Source organism: Balaenoptera acutorostrata, chromosome 4, assembly GCF_949987535.1.
Source record: "Balaenoptera acutorostrata chromosome 4, mBalAcu1.1, whole genome shotgun sequence".
In the NCBI taxonomy this organism is placed as follows: Eukaryota; Metazoa; Chordata; class Mammalia; order Artiodactyla; family Balaenopteridae; genus Balaenoptera; species Balaenoptera acutorostrata.
Genome location: NC_080067.1, coordinates 28466888 through 28484790, shown reverse-complemented (window position 1 = coordinate 28484790; position 17903 = coordinate 28466888). Strand labels below are relative to the sequence as shown.

The 17903-nt window shown below is 35.2% G+C and overlaps 1 protein-coding gene across 4 annotated transcripts in view; it reads right to left on the bottom strand.

The window, feature by feature from the left end:
- Window positions 1-4134: 4134 nt before the first annotated feature.
- Window positions 4135-17903, bottom strand: part of TRPC1 (transient receptor potential cation channel subfamily C member 1) — a 64468-nt gene continuing 50699 nt past the window's right edge. For all 4 annotated transcript variants that reach the window (XM_007188082.3, XM_007188083.3, XM_057545191.1 and 1 more), the window contains 4 exons: window positions 15530-15705; window positions 7617-7818; window positions 7130-7324; window positions 4135-6065 (listed from right to left, as the gene is read on the bottom strand). In XM_007188082.3, coding sequence (XP_007188144.2) covers window positions 5838-6065; window positions 7130-7324; window positions 7617-7818; window positions 15530-15705 — 801 coding nt within the window. In that variant the 3' untranslated portion in view covers window positions 4135-5837. The remainder of the gene's footprint in view (window positions 6066-7129; window positions 7325-7616; window positions 7819-15529; window positions 15706-17903) is intronic.

The following is a 17903-nucleotide window of genomic DNA, read 5'->3' as shown; positions in this document are numbered from 1 at the left end:
TTTAAGTTTCATTAGGTCCCATTTGTTTATTTGTGTTCTTATTTCCATTTCTCTGGGAGCTGGGTCAAAAAGAATCTTGCTGTGATGTATGTCATAGAGTGTTCTGCCTATGTTTTCCTCTAAGAGTTTGATAGTGTCTGCCCTTACACTTAGGTCTTTAATCCATTTTGAGTTTATTTTTGTGCATGGTGTCAGGGAGTGTTCTAATTTCATACTTTTACATGTTCCTGTCCAATTTTCCCAGCACCACTTATTGAAGAGGCTGTCTTTTCTCCACTGTATATGCTTGCCTCCTTTATCAAAGATAAGTTGACCATATGTGTGTGGGTTTATCTCTGGGCTTTCTATCCTGTTCCATTGATCTATATTTCTGTTTTTGTGCCAGTACCAAACTGTCTTGATTACTGAAGCTTTGTAATATAGTCTGAAGTCAGGGAGCCTGATTCCCCCAGCTCCATTTTTCGTTCTCAAGATTGCTTTGGCTATTCGGGGTCTTTTGTGTTTCCATACAAATTGTGAAATTTTTTGTTCTAGTTCTGTGAAAAATGCCAGTGGTAGTTTGATAGGGATTGCATTGAATCTGTAGATTGCTTTGGGTAGTAGAGTCATTTTCACAATGTTGATTCTTCCAATCCAGGAACATGGTATATCTCTCCATCTATTTGTATCATCTTTAATTTCTTTCATCAGTGTCTTATAATTTTCTGCATACAGGTCTTTTGTCTCCTTAGGTAGGTTTATTCCTAGATATTTTATTCTTTTTGTTGCAATGGTAAATGGGAGTGTTTTCTTAATTTCACTTTCAGATTTTTCATCATTAGTGTATAGAAATGCAAGAGATTTCTGTGCATTAATTTTGTATCCTGCTACTTTACCAAATTCATTGATTAGCTCTAGGAGTTTTCCGGTAGCATCTTTAGGATTCTCTATGTATAGTATCATGTCATCTGCAAATAGTGACAGCTTTACTTCTTCTTTTCCGATTTGGATTCCTTTTATTTCTTTGTCTTCTCTGATTGCTGTGGCTAACACTTCCAAAACTATGTTGAATAATAGTGGTGAGAGTGGGCAACCTTGTCTTGTTCCTGATCTTAGTGGAAATGGTTTCAGTTTTTCACCATTGAGGACAATGTTGGCTGTGGGTTTGTCATATATGGCCTTTATTATGTTGAGGTGAGTTCCCTCTATGCCTACTTTCTGGAGACTTTTTATCATAAATGGGTGTTGAATTTTGTCAAAAGCTTTTTCTGCATCTACTGAGATTATCGGATGGTTTTTATCCTTCAGTTGGTTAATATGGTGTATCACATTGATTGATTTGCATATATTGAAGAATCCTTGCATTCCTGGGATAAACGCCACTTGATCATGGTGTATGATCCTTTTAATGTGCTGTTGGATTCTGTTTGCTAGTATTCTGTTGAGGATTTTTGCATCTATGTTCATCAGTGATATTGGTCTGTAGTTTTCTTTTTTTGTGACATCTTTGTCTGGTTTTGGTATCAGGGTGACGGTGGCCTCGTAGAATGAGTTTGGGAGTGTTCCTCCCTCTGCTATATATTGGAAGAGTTTGAGAAGGATAGGTGTTAGCTCTTCTCTAAATGTTGGATAGAATTCACCTGTGAAGCCATCTGGTCCTGGGTCTTTGTTTGTTGGAAGGTTTTTAATCACAGTTTCAATTTCAGTGCTTGTGATTGGTCTGTTCATATTTTCTATTTCTTCCTGGTTTAGTCTCGGAAAGTTGTGCTTTTCTGAGAATTTGTCCATTTCTTCCAGGTTGTCCACTTTATTGGCATAGAGTTGCTTGTAGTAATCTCTCATGATCCTTTGCATTTCTGCAGTGTCAGTTGTTACTTATTTTTCATTTCTAATTCTGTTGATTTGAGTCTTCTCCCTTCTTTTCTTGATGAGTCTGGCTAGTGGTTTATCAGTTTTGTTTATCTTCTCAATGAACCAGCTTTTAGTTTTATTGATCTTAGCTATCGTTTCCTTCAATTCTTTTTCATTTATTTCTGATCTGATCTTTATGATTTCTTTCCTTCTGCTAACTTTGGGGGTTTTTTGTTCTTCTTTCTCTAATTGCTTTAGGTGTAAGATTAGGTTGTTTGAGATGTTTCTTGAGGTAGGATTGTATTGCTATAAATTTCCCTCTTAGAACTGCTTTTGCTGCATCCCATAGGTTTTGGGTCATTGTGTTTTCATTGTCATTTGTTTCTAGGTATTTTTTTATTTCCTCTTTGATTTCTTCAGTGATCTCTTGGTTATTTAGTAGCGTATTGTTTAGCCTCCATGTGTTTGTATTTTTTACAGTTTTTTTCCTGTAATTGATATCTAGTCTCATAGCATTGTGGTCAGAAAAGATACTTGATATGATTTCAATTTTCTTAAATTTACCAAGGCTTGATTTGTGACCCAAGGTATGATCTATCCTGGAGAATGTTCTGTGAGCACTTGAGAAGAAAGTGTATTCTGTTGTTTTTGGATGGAATGTCCTATAAATATCAATTAAGTCCATCTTGTTTAATGTGTCATTTAAAGCTTGTGTTTCCTTATTTATTTTCATTTTGGATGATCTGTCCATTGGTGAAAGTGGGGTGTTAAAGTCCCCTACTATGATTTCATTATTGTCGATTTCCCCTTTTATGACTGTTAGCATTTGCCTTAAGTATTGAGGTGCTCCTATGTTGGGTGCATATTTACAATTGTTATATCTTCTTCTTGGATTGATCCCTTGATCATTATGAAGTGTCCTTCTTTGTCTCTTGTTATAGTCTTTAATTTAAAGTCTATTTTGTCTGATATGAGAATTGCTACTCCATCGTTTTTCTTAGTTCTTTATTTTAGTATGTTGTAGCATTATGTAGTTTTGTCAGGTTTACTGAAGCATAATTTCCATACATTAAAATTCACCCTATTAAATGTATAGTTTGATGAGTTGTGTAATCAGTCTTCTCTTCCCACCAGATCCTGGTAACCAATGATCTGATTTTGGTTTCTATAGTTTTGTCTTTTCTAGGATGTCATATTAATGGAATCACACAGTGTGTGTAGCCTTTTGTGACGAGTGTCCTCACTTGGCATAGTACTTTTAAGATTCATCTGTGTTACTGCATATATTTCACTAGTTCCTGTGTCAACTTGGGTAGGCTGAATTATGTTTCCCAGAATTCTCTCCCGTGTATGCTTCTAGGTAGGGTGGGCACAAGACACATTTCAGTGTGAAATTTGGAGGGTAGAAATGGAGCAGCAGCCATTTGGGGTTTTTTTGCAGGCACTTGCATTGTTTACACACGTTGAAACTTATCTGCTGGCTCAACCTACTGGTGAAGGGCAGCGGCCAGGACTCTAATCATTCCACCTTTCCTTGGCTTGTCCTTCAGTTTCTCTAATTCTGGGCTAGGTGTGTTTAGCAATGTGGCAAAGGGTAACTTCTTCCACAGGATTCCCACATCATCAAGGTTGGAGACAGTGACAAGTGACAAGGGTCTCAGACCGTCCTCATGGGTTCCAGCTTATCCGCATTTCTTCCACCTATTTTCCTCTTCCAACAGCCAACCTGGTGAACTTCAAGCTCCAGTATTAGATGCAAAAACAACAGCCTCGGAGACTGCTTAACCAAATCCAACAATTGTGTAATGTCAAATCCCTGTAAACAAATCACTGTACACACAAACATATGTGCCTGCCAATATCTTAGTAGTTCTGCTTCTCTGATTGAACTCTGACTGATACAATTCCTTTTTATCACTGAGTAGATTTCCATTGTATGGATGTACGATTTACTTACCCATTCACCAGTTCATGGGCATTTGGTTGTTTTCAATTTGGGATCGTGAATAAAGCTGCTATAAACACTTACATACAGGTCTTTGTATAGACATATTATTTCAAAATATGGTATTTACAAATATAAGAAGAAATAGTTAAAAGAGTCAAATATCATTGCCACCAGAGGCAGGAAGAGGTACAAAGGGGTCTGATGTTGATGCTTTGCATTTTAGACCTTTGTTGCCATAATTTAAAAAAACAACAACAGTGAACTGTATACTTTAAAAGAGTGAATTTTATGATATGTGAATTATATCTCAATAAAAAGTATAAAAGTATACAATAATACAATGAACAAACTCTGTCAATTTATAATCTAATGTCAAGTTTTATTTACCTTTTTTCTTACAATATGCTGTCATTCAAAATATACCTCGTAACTCATGCATACAGTAGGCACTCTATAAATATTTTGATTTAATAATTAGATATTTTTTAGAATGACTAAAAACCCTGATGTAAAATCCCAGTTGGGAAGTGCATAATCCCATCATAGACAAAATATATAACTTTACAATAAACATTTTTATAAGAATTTGCCCAAAAAAGGGAACACTTACAATTTGGAAATTAAAAAATAAAAAGTAAAAAGCAAGATGAAACACAACACTAACATATTTCAACAATGATCCCTGGATCGGTGGTACTTATAGACCAAGGGCTACCTGCACCCTGTGGCCTTAAGACCATCTGACATTCAGTTAAGAAGATAATTATATACATAATAACCTCTTAACTAGAAATGCTGCAAGAATAAATAAGGAATAGCCTGTGAAAAACTGTTAACTATATCCCTTACATGAACACAGGAAAAAAATTTAAATATATACTTTATTCTCCAATTTAAAAAGTCAATGCTTTTCACCCTAAGCATCAAGAATGAGCCACAAATAAGCATGAAGTCCCGTTTATAGAACTATGTTAAATTCTGTGGAAAATACTTTCGGATATAAGGTCAAGAACCTTAGTCCAAAAATAAAACAAATCCTTGCATTAAAGGGTCTTCCAATGTTTACACAAACAAAACAGGCTGTGACCATACATGACAAAGAAATACCTTCTAAATCCTTATTTTGGGTTAGCTTTATAACTAGGAACATTCACTCCAACTTGAAAAAAAATTATATCACTTTTATGATAATAAAAAATTAAAAGCCAATAAATACCTAATCTTAGAGAAGTAGCTGTGCAAACTTATAAACATAATCAAATACTCTATAGCTACAAAATGAAAAGTCTACTAACTATATTTTTCAAAAACTATATAATTCTATAAAAATTTAAATATGTGGACTCTATCAATACATGGAAATGTATATATAAAATACTATTAAGTGAAAAAAGCAAAATTAAAAATATAAAGTGATTACAACCATGTAAAAGTAAATATGTTACAGTAACAAACATTGGGGTGAATTTAAATTTATAGACACAAATAGATTCAAACATTCATTAGGGCTTTATCTTTGTTGCTTAAGATTATAACAAAAGAAAAAAGAAAAAATAGACTACTGTTTTAGGTAAACCTATACTCCTAAACAATAAATACTGAACTATATATGTAAACTCCTAAAGCAAAGATTTTAAAAAACAAGACTTCTATATCTCAAATGTACCCTATGGAAGGAGATCAGTCCACATTTGCTGATCTTCATTTTTACAAAACTTTCTGGCAATAGTCACTACAATTCTAACACTGCCCTTCTTAAGCAGAAAGAGAAAAAAAATTTAAGCACCGTTTAAATAAGAAAACTAAGCAGCATGCTAACAAAATCTATCTACTTAATCTGTTTTATTACTGCAAAAAGCCACGAACAGAGGGTTTTAAAAAAACTAATCATATATACATATTTTACATAACATATATTTATGCTATAAATATTTTAAAGAATGGCTTTTACATAATTCTTTATTTCAATATATATCTTACTAATTTAATTGCAAGTTATACAAATGCAGTCTTTCAGATTTATTATTGAAAATTATTCTCTACGTGATTTAGAAAATGGCTAATTTCTTGGATAAAACATAGCATATTTAGAAGTCCGAAAGCCAAGTAAATCCCTTATTTCATTTCGGAATTTTGACAGATCTTGGCGCAGTTCATTTAGATTTTCCACAGTTGCCTGATCTGTACTTTGCATCTTTTGTCTCATGGAAGTCAAGTAACGATGCACTAAACAGCACATCACTTTTTGGTAGTTTTCATCTCTCTTTTGCTTCAAATTTCTCCATTCCTTCAAAACAAAAAATATGATATTAACAATGTGCATAAAAATATTTAGATGAGGTGGATTTTTTAAAAAAATTTACAGATACAAACACTATCTTGTAATGCTTTATTAGACTATATTTTTGCCACTACATGTTACAAAATAATATTCAACACATTTGAAACATGCCATGCATATTTGTTTTATTCATTTACCTGTACACTTACCTTGATTTAAGATCCTTAGTTTGTAGCAGGGATTAGCAAACTATGACCCATAGGCCAAATATGACCCACTTCCTGTTTCTGATGGCCTGTGAGCTAAGAATGGCTTTTACAGATGAACCTTTTGTAATCAATTTGATGATGGGGACTACTAACTTTGAACTCCAAATAAACAAAATGTTATTCCCTGCCAAAATGGAATTCCATTCATTAATAGAGCTGTATTATAAAAAAAATATTACTCAATTATTCTCATATGTTTAATTTCATCAATAAAAATTTTGTGGAAATTTGTTTTCTCTCTTGTTATATTACTACCCACATAAAATCTACAATTTTTTCACAGCCCACAAAGTCTACAATATTTATTATCCAGTCATTTACAGAAAAAGTTTGCCAGTTCCTGGCTTATAGCAACATGTATTGAATTATTCATGTATTGAACAACTTTCAAGAAGAACCAGAAAAATATGCATTGACTCTAAGAGTCACTCTTATGCTGACAGCCTAGGTATTCTGAATATTTTCCTTGTTTTAAAACTGTGAGATGAGAATTCATGAAAAAAATCACAGCTCTCTCTCTCATTTTCAATAAGTATTTATTGAATCCTTACTTTATGTTAGATACTATGCTATGCATTAGGGATACAGGAGTGAAAAAAAAAAACAAGTCTTAGCCCTTGTTTTTTTGTAAGCTGTTTCGCTAATTGCTTTATAACCACAACAAATTAGTGCAGAGAATGCCCTGTACAAAACAACACAAGTCTTAGCCCTTAGGAACCTGCATATTTATGCTTTAGGAAACATCTGAGATTAGTAATTATTAAAATTATCATGTTGCAGTTCAACCATCTAACTTCTTACCTTTAAGCTGTTCTGCCGTTTAACCTTGCCTTTTGATGTATGAGAGCAAATCCATTTACTGAGGCTACTAATCATATAGCAGATAGTCTTTGGTGAAGGAATGATGTTGAAAGGTGGGGGTAATGTACATTTGTCATCAAAGTAGCTAAGCCACAACTTTGCTCGAGCAAACTTCCATTCTTTGTCTTCATGATTCTATAAGAGGCAAGTGAAAAAGGAAATGAATAGGCATGCACACGTGCACACACACACGGTAGGGCTGGTATGAAGAGATTGTTTAAGATTGTTCAAATGTTTCCACACCTTGTAGGTAAAAATTTGGTTCAAGACTTGCAGTTAATATACATTACTTACATTTTTTAAAAAAAATCTATATTTAATTTTTAAATGACACACTCTTAATTCTTTTAAATCTTTGCCTTATCTACTACATACATTTGGTATGGTCTGAAGAGAATATAAAATTTTTAAAAGAATGAACACTTACTGCTATCAACTGAAAACTTTTATGAAGCATTGCCACCAGCAGCTTGGTAAGCACAATCACAACCACAACATTGTATGTCCCAACAATAACAGCTCCGACGAAGGACTGTAATTCTTCTCCGTAGCTAAATCTTGTGACAAAGATTGCCACATGTGCTAAGGAGAAAATATACCAGAACAAAGCAAAGCAAGTGCCGATGAACCTGTAAAGACAATTACATTTCTGTTTAAAAGGAATTTTAAGTTAATTAGTGAAAATAAAGAATTCATTTATATCAACATTACATAAAGAATACATAGATAGCCCAGGAGTAATATTTTATAAAGTAACTGAGGTTGGACCCAACATCACAGATATGCCTTACTTTAAACAAAGAAACAAACTCAAAAGGAAGATAAATTATTCCTGTTTAATCTCTTACTACTTCTCTGTCTTTTCTCAACACAGCAGCCTATGATCCTGTAATACTTAATTAGATTTTGCCACTTCTTCGCTCAAAAACTTCAAATGGCTCTCAAGCTCAACAGCCCGAAGTCCATACAAGGGCCAACAAGGTCCTACATGATCCCATTACCTGTCTTTCTTTTTTTCCCTCCCTTTATTTCTTTCTTTCAACTGAAGTATAGTTGCTTTACAATATTATGTTAGTTTCAGGTGTACAACATAGTGATTCAGTATTTTTGCAGATTATACTCCATTATAAATTATTACAGGATAATGGCTATAATTCCCTGTGCTATACAATATATCCTTGTTGCTTATCTATTTTATACATAGTGGTTTGTATCTGTTAATCCCATACCCATAATTTGTCCATCCCTGCTTCCCTCTCTCCCCTTTAGTAACCACAAGTTTGTTTTCTATATCTGTGAGTCTGTTTCTGTTCTGCATATACATTCATGTGTATTATTTTTTAGATTCCACATAGAAGTAACATTATACAGTATTTGTCTTTCTCTGACTTATTTCACTAAGCATAATATTATCTACGTCCATGCACATTGCTGCAAATGGCAGAATTTCATTCCTTTTTATGGTTGAATATTAAATTGTGTGTGTATTTATATGGATTAAGAAGATGGAATATATATATCCATCTTCTTAATTCATTCATCTGTCGACGGGCCCTTGGGTTGCTTCCATATCTTGGCTACTGTAAATAGTGCTGCTATGAACACTGGGGTGCACTTATCTTTTCAAATTAGTGCTTTCATTTTTTCCTGGATATATAACAAGGAGTGGAATTGCTGGATCATACAGTAGTTCTAGTTTTAGTTTTTTAAGGAATCTCCATACTATTTTCCACAGTGGCTGCACCAGTTTACATTCCCACCAACAGTGTATGAGGTTTCTCTTTTCTCCACATCTTCTCTGACATTTGTAATTTGTAGACTTTTTGATGATGGCCATTCTGACTGGTGTGAGGCGATATCTCATTTTTGATTTGATTTGCATTTCTCTAATAATTAGTGATGTTAGGCACCTTTTCATGTGGCTGTTAGTCATCTGTATGTCTTCTTTGGAAATATGTCTATTCAGGTCTTCTGCCTATTTTCTGACTGTGTTGTTTGTTTTTCGATATTGAGTTGTATCAGCTGTTTACATATTTTGGATATTAACCCTCTATCAGTCACACGACTTGTAAATATTTTCTCCCATTTTGCAGGTTGTCTTTTCGTTTTGTCAATGGTTTCCTTTGTTGTACAAAAGCTTTTAAGTTTAGTTAGGTCCATTGTTTATTTTTGCTTTTATTTCTTTTGCCTTAGGAGACTGATACAAAAAAATATTGCTATGATGTATGTGAAAGAGTGTTCTGCCTATGTTCTCTTCTAGGAGTTTTACTGTGTCGTGTCTTACATTTAGGTCTTTTAACCACTTTGAGTTTATTTGTGTATATGGTCTGAGGGAATATTCTAATCTCATTGTTTTACGTGTAGCTGTCCAGTGTTTCTAGCACCACTTGTTGAAGAGAGTGTCTTTTCTCCACTGTATATTCTTGCCTTGTTTGTCACAGATTAATTGACCTAAGGTGCATGGATTTATTTCTGGGCTCTCTATTCTGTCCCACTGACCTGTTTTTGTGACAGTATCATGCTGCTTTGATTTCTGTAGCTTTGTAGTATAGTCTGAAGTCTGGGAGGCTTACACCTCCAGCTTTGTTCATTTTTCTCAAGATAGCTTTGGCAATTCAGGGTCTTTTCTGGTTCCATATGAATATTAGGATTATTTGTTCTAGTTCTATGAAAAATGTTATGGGTATTTTGATAGGGACTACATTAAATCTGTAGATTGCTTTGGGTAGTTTGGCCATTTTAACAATGTTAATTCTTCCAATCCAAGAACATGGGATAACTTTCCATTTCTTTGTATCATCTTCAATTTCCTACGTCAATGTTTCATAATTTTCAGAGTACTGTCTTTCACCTCCTTGGTTAAGTTTATGGCTAGGTGTGATTTTAAATCGGATTGATTTTGGTTTTTTACTTTCTCTTTCTGATATTTCATTATTAGTGTATAGAAACTAATTAACATACACAGATTTCTGTATGTTAACCTTGTATCCTTCAACCTTGTTGAATTCATTTATTAGTTCTAATAGTTCTTTGGGTGGAGATGTTAGGGTTTTCTATATAAAATATGTCATCTGCAAATAGTGAGTTTTACACCTTCCCTTCCAATTTGGATATGTTTTATTTCTTTTTCTTGTCTGATCACTGTGGCTAGGACTTCTAATACTTTGTTAAATAGAAGTGGTGAGAGTGGCCATCCTTGTCTTGTTCCTGAATTTAATGGGAAAGCTTTCAGCTTTTCATCATTGAGTGTGATGCTGGCCATGGGTTTGTCATAAATGGCCTTTATTACGTTGAGATATGTTCCCTCTATTCCCGCTTTGATGAGTTTTTATCATGAATGGATGTTGAATTTTGTCAAACACTTTTTCTGAAACTATTGAGATGACCATGTGATTTTTATCCTACCTTTTGTTAATGTTGTGTATCACATTGATTGATTTGCATATGTTGAACCATCCTTGTGACACTGGAGTAAATCCAACTTGATCATAGTGTATGATCCTTTTTACACATTTTTAGATTCAGTTTGCAAATATTTTATTGAAGATTTTTGCATCTATATTTACCAAAAATATTAGCCTGTAATTTGCTTTGTACTGTCTTTGTCTGGTTTTGGTATCAGGTTAATGGCGGCCTCATAGAATGAATTTGGGAGTGTTCCATCCTCTTCAATTCTTTGGAATACTTTGAGAAGGATAGGTATTAATTCTTTATATGTTTGGTAGAATTCCCCTGTGAAGCCATCCCATTCTGGACTTTTGTTTGCTGGGTTTTTTTTGTTTGTTTGTTTGTTTTACAAATCCAATTTCAATTCTAGTGATCAGTATGTTCAAATTGACTGTTTCTTCTTGATTCAGTCTTGGCAGGCTGTATGTTTCTAGAAATTTGTCCATTTCTTTTTGGTTGTCCAATTTGTTGGCATATAACTGTTCATAGTATTCTCTTATGATTTTTTTGTATCTCTGTGGTATTGGTTGTTACTTCTCCACTTTCATTTCTTATTTTGTTTATTTGGGTAAAGGCTGGCTTTTTCTTCTTGGTAAGCCTGGCTAAAGATTTATCAATTTTGTTAATCTTTTCAAAAAAACAGTTCTTGGTTTCATTGATCTTTTCTGTTTTTTATCTCTATTTTATTTATTTCCACTCTGATCTTTATTATTTCCTTCCTTCCTTCCTTCTGCTGACTTGGGGCTTTGTTTGTTCTTTTTCTAATTCTTTTAGGTGGCAGATTAAGATATTTGTTTGAAATTTTTCTTATTTCTTCAGGAAGGCCTGTATTGCTATAAATCTCCCTCTTAGAACTGCTTTTGATGCATCCCTCAAATTTTGGAAAGGTGTGTTTCCATTTTCATTTGTCTCGAGCTATTTTCTGATTTCCTCTTTGATTTTATCATTGACCAATTGGTTTTTTAGTAGCAGTTATTTAGTCTCCACGTGTTTGTTCTTTTCCCATTTTCCTTTCTATAGTTGATTTCTAGTTTCATACCATTGTGGTCAGAAAAAAATGCTTCATATAATTTCTATTCTCTTAAATTTATTAAGGCTTGTTTTGTGGCCTAGTATGTGATCCATCCTGGAGAACGTTCCATATACATGTGAAAAGAATGTGTATTCTGCTGTTCTGGGATGGAATGTCCTGTAAATACCAATTAAGTTCAACTGGTCTATGGTGTCATTTAGGTACACTGTTTTCTTGCTGATTTTCCGTTTGGATCATCTATCCATTGATATCACTGAGAGGTTAAAGTCCCCTACTATTATTGTATTACTGTCAATTTCTCCCTTTATGTCTATTAGTATTTGCTTTATAAATTTAGGTGCTCCTGTATTGGGTGCATATATGTTAATGAGTGTAACATCCTCTTTTGTGTTGATCCCTTTATCATTATACAGTGCTCGTCTTTGTCTTTTGTTACAGACTTTGTTTTAAAGTCTATTTTGTCTGATATGAGTACTGCTATCCCTGCTTCTTTGTCATTTTCATCTGCATGAAGTATCTTTTTCTATCCCTCACTTTTTCTGTGTTTCTTTAGCCCTGAAGTGAGTCTCTTGCAGGCAGCATATTGAAGGGTCTTGTGTTTTCATGCAATCAGCCACCCTATGTCTTGATTGGAGCATTTAGTCCATTGACATTTAAAGTAGTTACTGATAGGTATGCAGTTATTACCATTTTATTCCTTGTTTTCCAGTTGTTTTTGTAGTTCTGTTCATTTCTTCTTTTTGTTTCTCTTGTTGTGGTTTGATGATTTCCTTTAGTAGTATGCTTGAGTTCCTTTCTTTTTGGCTTTTGCATATCTATCATAGGTTTTTGATTTGTGTTTACCATAGGGCTCATATATGTTGTCCCATAATTATATCTACTTGTTTTAAACTGATAGTCATTTAAGTTCAAACACATTCTAAAAGATCTACATTTTTACCCCCCTCACCCACATTTTGTTTCCAATGTCATATTTTACATCTTCATGCTTATCTCTCAACTGTTTATTGCATTTATAGTTGCTTTTGTGTGTGTGTGTGTGTGTCTTTTCATCTATGTACTGGCTTTTTAAAGTGATCTTCAATCCTTACTATGTAACTGCCTTTCCTAGTGGGATTTTCCCTTTCCTATAGATTCTTACTTCTTTTCCATTTAGAGAAGACCCTTCAACATTTTTTAGGTTTACTATTGATGAATTCTTTCAGTTTTTGATTGTCTGGTAAGTTCTTTATTTCTCCTTCTATTCTAAATGATAATCTTACTGGGTAGAGTATCCTAGGTTGTAGGTTTTTTCCTCTCAGCACTTTGAATATATCAAGCCTCTCCCTTCTGGCCCACAAAGTTTCTGCAGAGAAATCTAAACTGATAGTCTTATGGGGATTCCCTTGTATATGACTGTTTTTCTCTTGATGCCTTTAGAATTCTCTCTTTACCTTTAACTTTTGCCATGTTGATTATGATATGTCTTGATGTGGGTCTGTTTGGTTTCATCTTGTTTTGGACCCTCTGTGCTTCCTGTACCTGGATATCTGTTTCCTTCTTCAGATTTGGGAAAGTTTCAGCCATAATTTCTTCAAATACATTTTTGATCCCCTTCTTTCTCTCTCTTCTCCTTCTGGAACCCCTATTACGTGAATGTTGGTATGTTTAATGTTATCCTAGAGATCTAATGGACTGCTTTTGTTTTTTTGTTTATTTTCATTTGTCTTTCTTTCTGCTGTTCTGATTGGGTGATTTCCATTATTCTATCTTCCAGATCCCTTATGTGTTCTTCTGTGTCACTTAGGCTGTTATTCAGAGTGTTTTTTATTTCAGATATTGAATTGCCTATTTTTGTTTGGGTCTTTTTTATATTTTCTAGTTCCTTGTTAAAATGATCTTTGTTTAGATCAATTCTCTTGATCTGAGTGGATCAAGCAGCCCATGGTCGTGTCTTTTCCCTGGTATTGGCCACCCCAGATCTAGCGCTGCGCTATGGCGTGAAGTGAGTGGGGCCAGAGCATCCACTCAGCCGGGGCTTTGGCACATAGCAAGGTGGTCACAGGAAACCCAGCAGCTGTGCTGCTGTCAAAACTCTGGGCTGCTTCTGGGGTGCCGCTGGAGTAAGCTCCAACAATGGCAGCTGCCGCACCACCTGGGCTACGCTCCAGGACTGGTTGCCTCTATGTCACAAGGATGAGTCTTTTGCCAGGTCCTGGATGCCGTAGATCCAGTGCCATGCTGTGATGTGGAATGAGCGGAGCTGGGGTATCCTCTCAGTTCGGGCTGGGGAGAGCAGCAAGGTGGTCACAGGAAACCTGACAGCACTAGGGCAGACCTCTATCTGCCAGTACCTGCACCCCTCATGAGTGGCATCCAGGCTTCTCCAGCCTTTCTATCTCTCCCAGGGGTTCTCCAACCAGTTAAGGGGGCTTGTCTCCTATGTGTAGAAACCAGACTGGAACACCCAGTCTGTGGCTTGACCCACTAACTCCCCAGGGCGAGTATGCACCTGTGTAATCTCCCTTTTCCTTTGAATCCCTTCCCGGGGCACAGGTCCTGACCAATCACTTTCTTCTCATCCTACCCGATTACATGTATACCTTTCTTACAGCCTTGCTTGTACAGGAGTCCTTCTGCCTGTTTCCAGCTAGCTTTCAGTGAGAATTATTCGACACGTAGATGTATTTTTGATGTGTTTGTGGGGGGAGGTGAGCTCCAAGTCCTCTTACTCCACCATCTTGATCCGCTTTATTCCCCATTACCTTCCTGACCTAATCTACTACAACTCTCGCTCTGATTCACTACATACCATCCACGCTGACTTCCTGGCTTTTCCTTGAACATACCAACCACACTCCCATCTCAAGGCATTTGCATTTGCCATTCCCCTATCTGCCAATGCTCTTGCTTCAGATACCTTTTCATGGCTTGATCCTTCACCAGCTTTATATCTTTACTTGGATGTCATCTTTTGTGAGGCCTTCCTTAACCTCCTACCTAACTAAAGCTACACCCTCTCACACAAAAATCCTCCCTGGCCCAAGCTTTATTTGGGCTACAGGCAAGGGCCTGTGTAATACTGATATACACTATACCAATACTGTGTAATATACTATATATTTTATTGCTATTTTTATTGCCTGTATCACCTCACTTGAATAATAAACTCCATGAGGGTAGTTTTGTTCACTGATACTTCATTTATTTAGCACTTAGAACAGGGTCTGGCATACTGAAGGTGTTAGATGAATATTTATTACTCATTTAATCTTATTCCTTAAACAAACTAAAGAATAGTTGGTACATAATAGGAATACAACAAACGTGTAATTCTACACCTCCTCTCCATTATTTTATCTAAGAATGTGGGGAGGTATTTTGTCTGCCTTACAACTGGTTGCTCAATTCCTTCCGATACAATAAATTAGAGGAAAAAAATGTTCTTGAAGCTTTAACAATCTCAACCCTAATGACCTCCTAAGAAGTGTTGAAATCTGAGAGTGCTTTGGTTGTAACAATGACTGAGAATTGCCACTGACAATTAATACTTGAAGGGCAGAGACATGGAACATCTCACAATACATATATAGGGCCCACAAAGAACTGTCCTGCCCAAAATGCTAAGAGTGCACAAAATGCAAGAGTTCCTCTGTTAAGATAGACTGTAGTCGAGGAGACAATGTAATAACTCAGGCCACTAATTATTTAAGATTCTATGTGTAAAGATGACTATCAAATGATTCATGAAAAATAAGTATTTCTTATTCAAAACGCATTTCTTAAAGAAAATTTGAAGTTCTAGTTCTGTAGGTATGAATTCATACATAACACAACAGAAAGACAGACATATATTTACTAAAAATTTAAAAGACACTCACGAATGGAAGGTATCATTGCTTTGCTGTTCACAGAAGATGCCTACACAGTCCTTCTGTTCTTTTGGAGTATAGTCTTTATCATACAGTTGTGTCAGTCCAATTGTGAAAGAAAACAAAACAAGAAGAAACATTCCAAGAAATTTTCCAAAATCTTGTAACATCTGTCCCATTGAAATCTGTGGAATACATTACATAGGCATTCATTAAAATCATCAGGAAAACAAAATATGAAAAACTAAATGACCAGGCAAGAAAACATATGATCCACAAGGCTACTCCTTTTTTTCCACCTGTTTGAGATATTTCATCACTTTTAAAACATCAAAAATCCAGTTGCCAAACAAAAATGGTACATTCCTTGAATCTGGATCAAGTCTGCAGAGGATAATTTTGCTATGAAGGTAGAGGAAGAGACATAGAGATTTAAGAAAAGGCCTAATTTGCAAGGGATGAAAGGAAAATTATTTGCTAAAACCTAAAGGGAAATAAATGCTTATATTTATAGTTTCTCAAAGTTTACAAATATAAAACCATTAGGACATAAAGTATTTCATTTGATTTTTGCAACCAATTCTAAACCACTTCCTGAAGAACAGCATTTCCCCCTCTAGGACTGCCCTAATCTCTTTTGCCAAGGTGATCAATTTTCTTTCATTTGGGGTCTATTATAAGAAAAAATTATATGTGTTAAGTCAAATGAGAGGGTCTAATACTTATGTGAGTATCTACCATAATTTAGACATGTGTAATGCATCTGGGAGCTTTATTCAAGCCTGATTTCATTCTCCTTTAATACTCTTTCAAATTCTGGGGAATAGGTACTTTTCATAAATTCTTGTTATTTAAATTGGCATACAAATTTGGGGAATAATTTAACATTACACTTTGATCCCGAAATTCTATCCCTAGGAATTTAGCCAACAGGAAGTACACAAAGATGCATTACATACAAGGATTTTCATTGTAGTGCTGTAGAATAAAAAATTAGAACATCCTAAATGTTGTTGTTAAAAAGAATGAAGTGCTATGTGCTGGCAAAGAAAGGTGCCTACAAAACATTAAGTCAAAAAAGCAGGGTACACAACAGTATTAAACAGCTATTTTTTAAAGAATAGGTCAGATATATATTTTCATATAGATAAGGCTTGATATGCACAGGAAATTTCTGGAAGTTTACACAAGAAACCATTAACAGTGCTTATCTATGGGAAGTAGGACTAGGGGTGTGGTTTGAATCTTCTTTGCTATATGCATTCATTACTTTTAAGATACAAAAATTAGTGTTTAGAAATAATCCCTCCTCAAATGCAACCAGGCCAAATTTATATAATTAGTGAAATCCAACTTCAAATAAAATTCCAAACTCCCTCGAGCCTGCCAACATAACACATGCCAATCACCGACGATACAAAGTAGTAGCAGCAGGCAAGTGGCCAAGCCCCTCCAGCCCACTATAGTGAGCCAGCTAATTAAGTCGAAGAGGTGTGCTAAAATTTTTAGGCACAGCACAAGCTAGTACTCCCGGCGACTTGAAGTGGGGAGGTCCACTATGCCTGACTTTTATGCACTTGACTAGCATGTGGCTCTTTTCAAAATCTTATGCTTCCCTCACTTGGCCCCCTTGAAAAATTCTGATGGAAGAAACAGAAAACTTTTAGAATCAGAAAGCTCAAAATGTGTGAGAAAGAGAAGAAATACATTTCTCTCTTAATCAATGATAGCTTTATTAGGTCACTTTGGAAAGAAATCATTTATTCAGATTGTGAGTGCTTAGAATAAAGCCGTATCGTGTTAGTAGAGAACCTAATAATGTATGACAGTAAGAGTACAATAACTGCTTTAGGTAAGTACAGAAAAGATTGGATTTGAAGAAAATTTAGACACTGTGAGCTTAAAGGTAAATAAAGTTTTCCAAGAGTGACCATGTATGCTGTTATAATTTTTTTTTTTTTTTAAATAGAAAGTCTTTATTTATTTATTTATTTATTTATTTATTTATAGCTGTGTTGGGTCTTCGTTTCTGTGCGAGGGCTTTCTCTAGTTGTGGCAAGTGGGGGCCATCTCTTCATCGCGGTGCGCGGGCTTCTCACTATCACAGCCTCTCTTGTTGCGGAGCACAGGCTCCAGACGCGCAGGCTCAGTAATTGTGGCTCACGGGCCCAGTTGCTCCGTGGCATGTGGGATCTTCCCAGACCAGGGCTCGAACCCGTGTGCCCTGCATTGGCAGGCAGGTTCTCAACCACTGCGCCACCAGGGAAGCCCTGCTGTTATACTTTTAATTTCAAAAATTTAGTCCCAAAGTAAAAGCCTTAATTTAATATTACTGTTTTAAAGATAAGAGTAATTTAATTTCAGTATCAAGATGAGCAATATT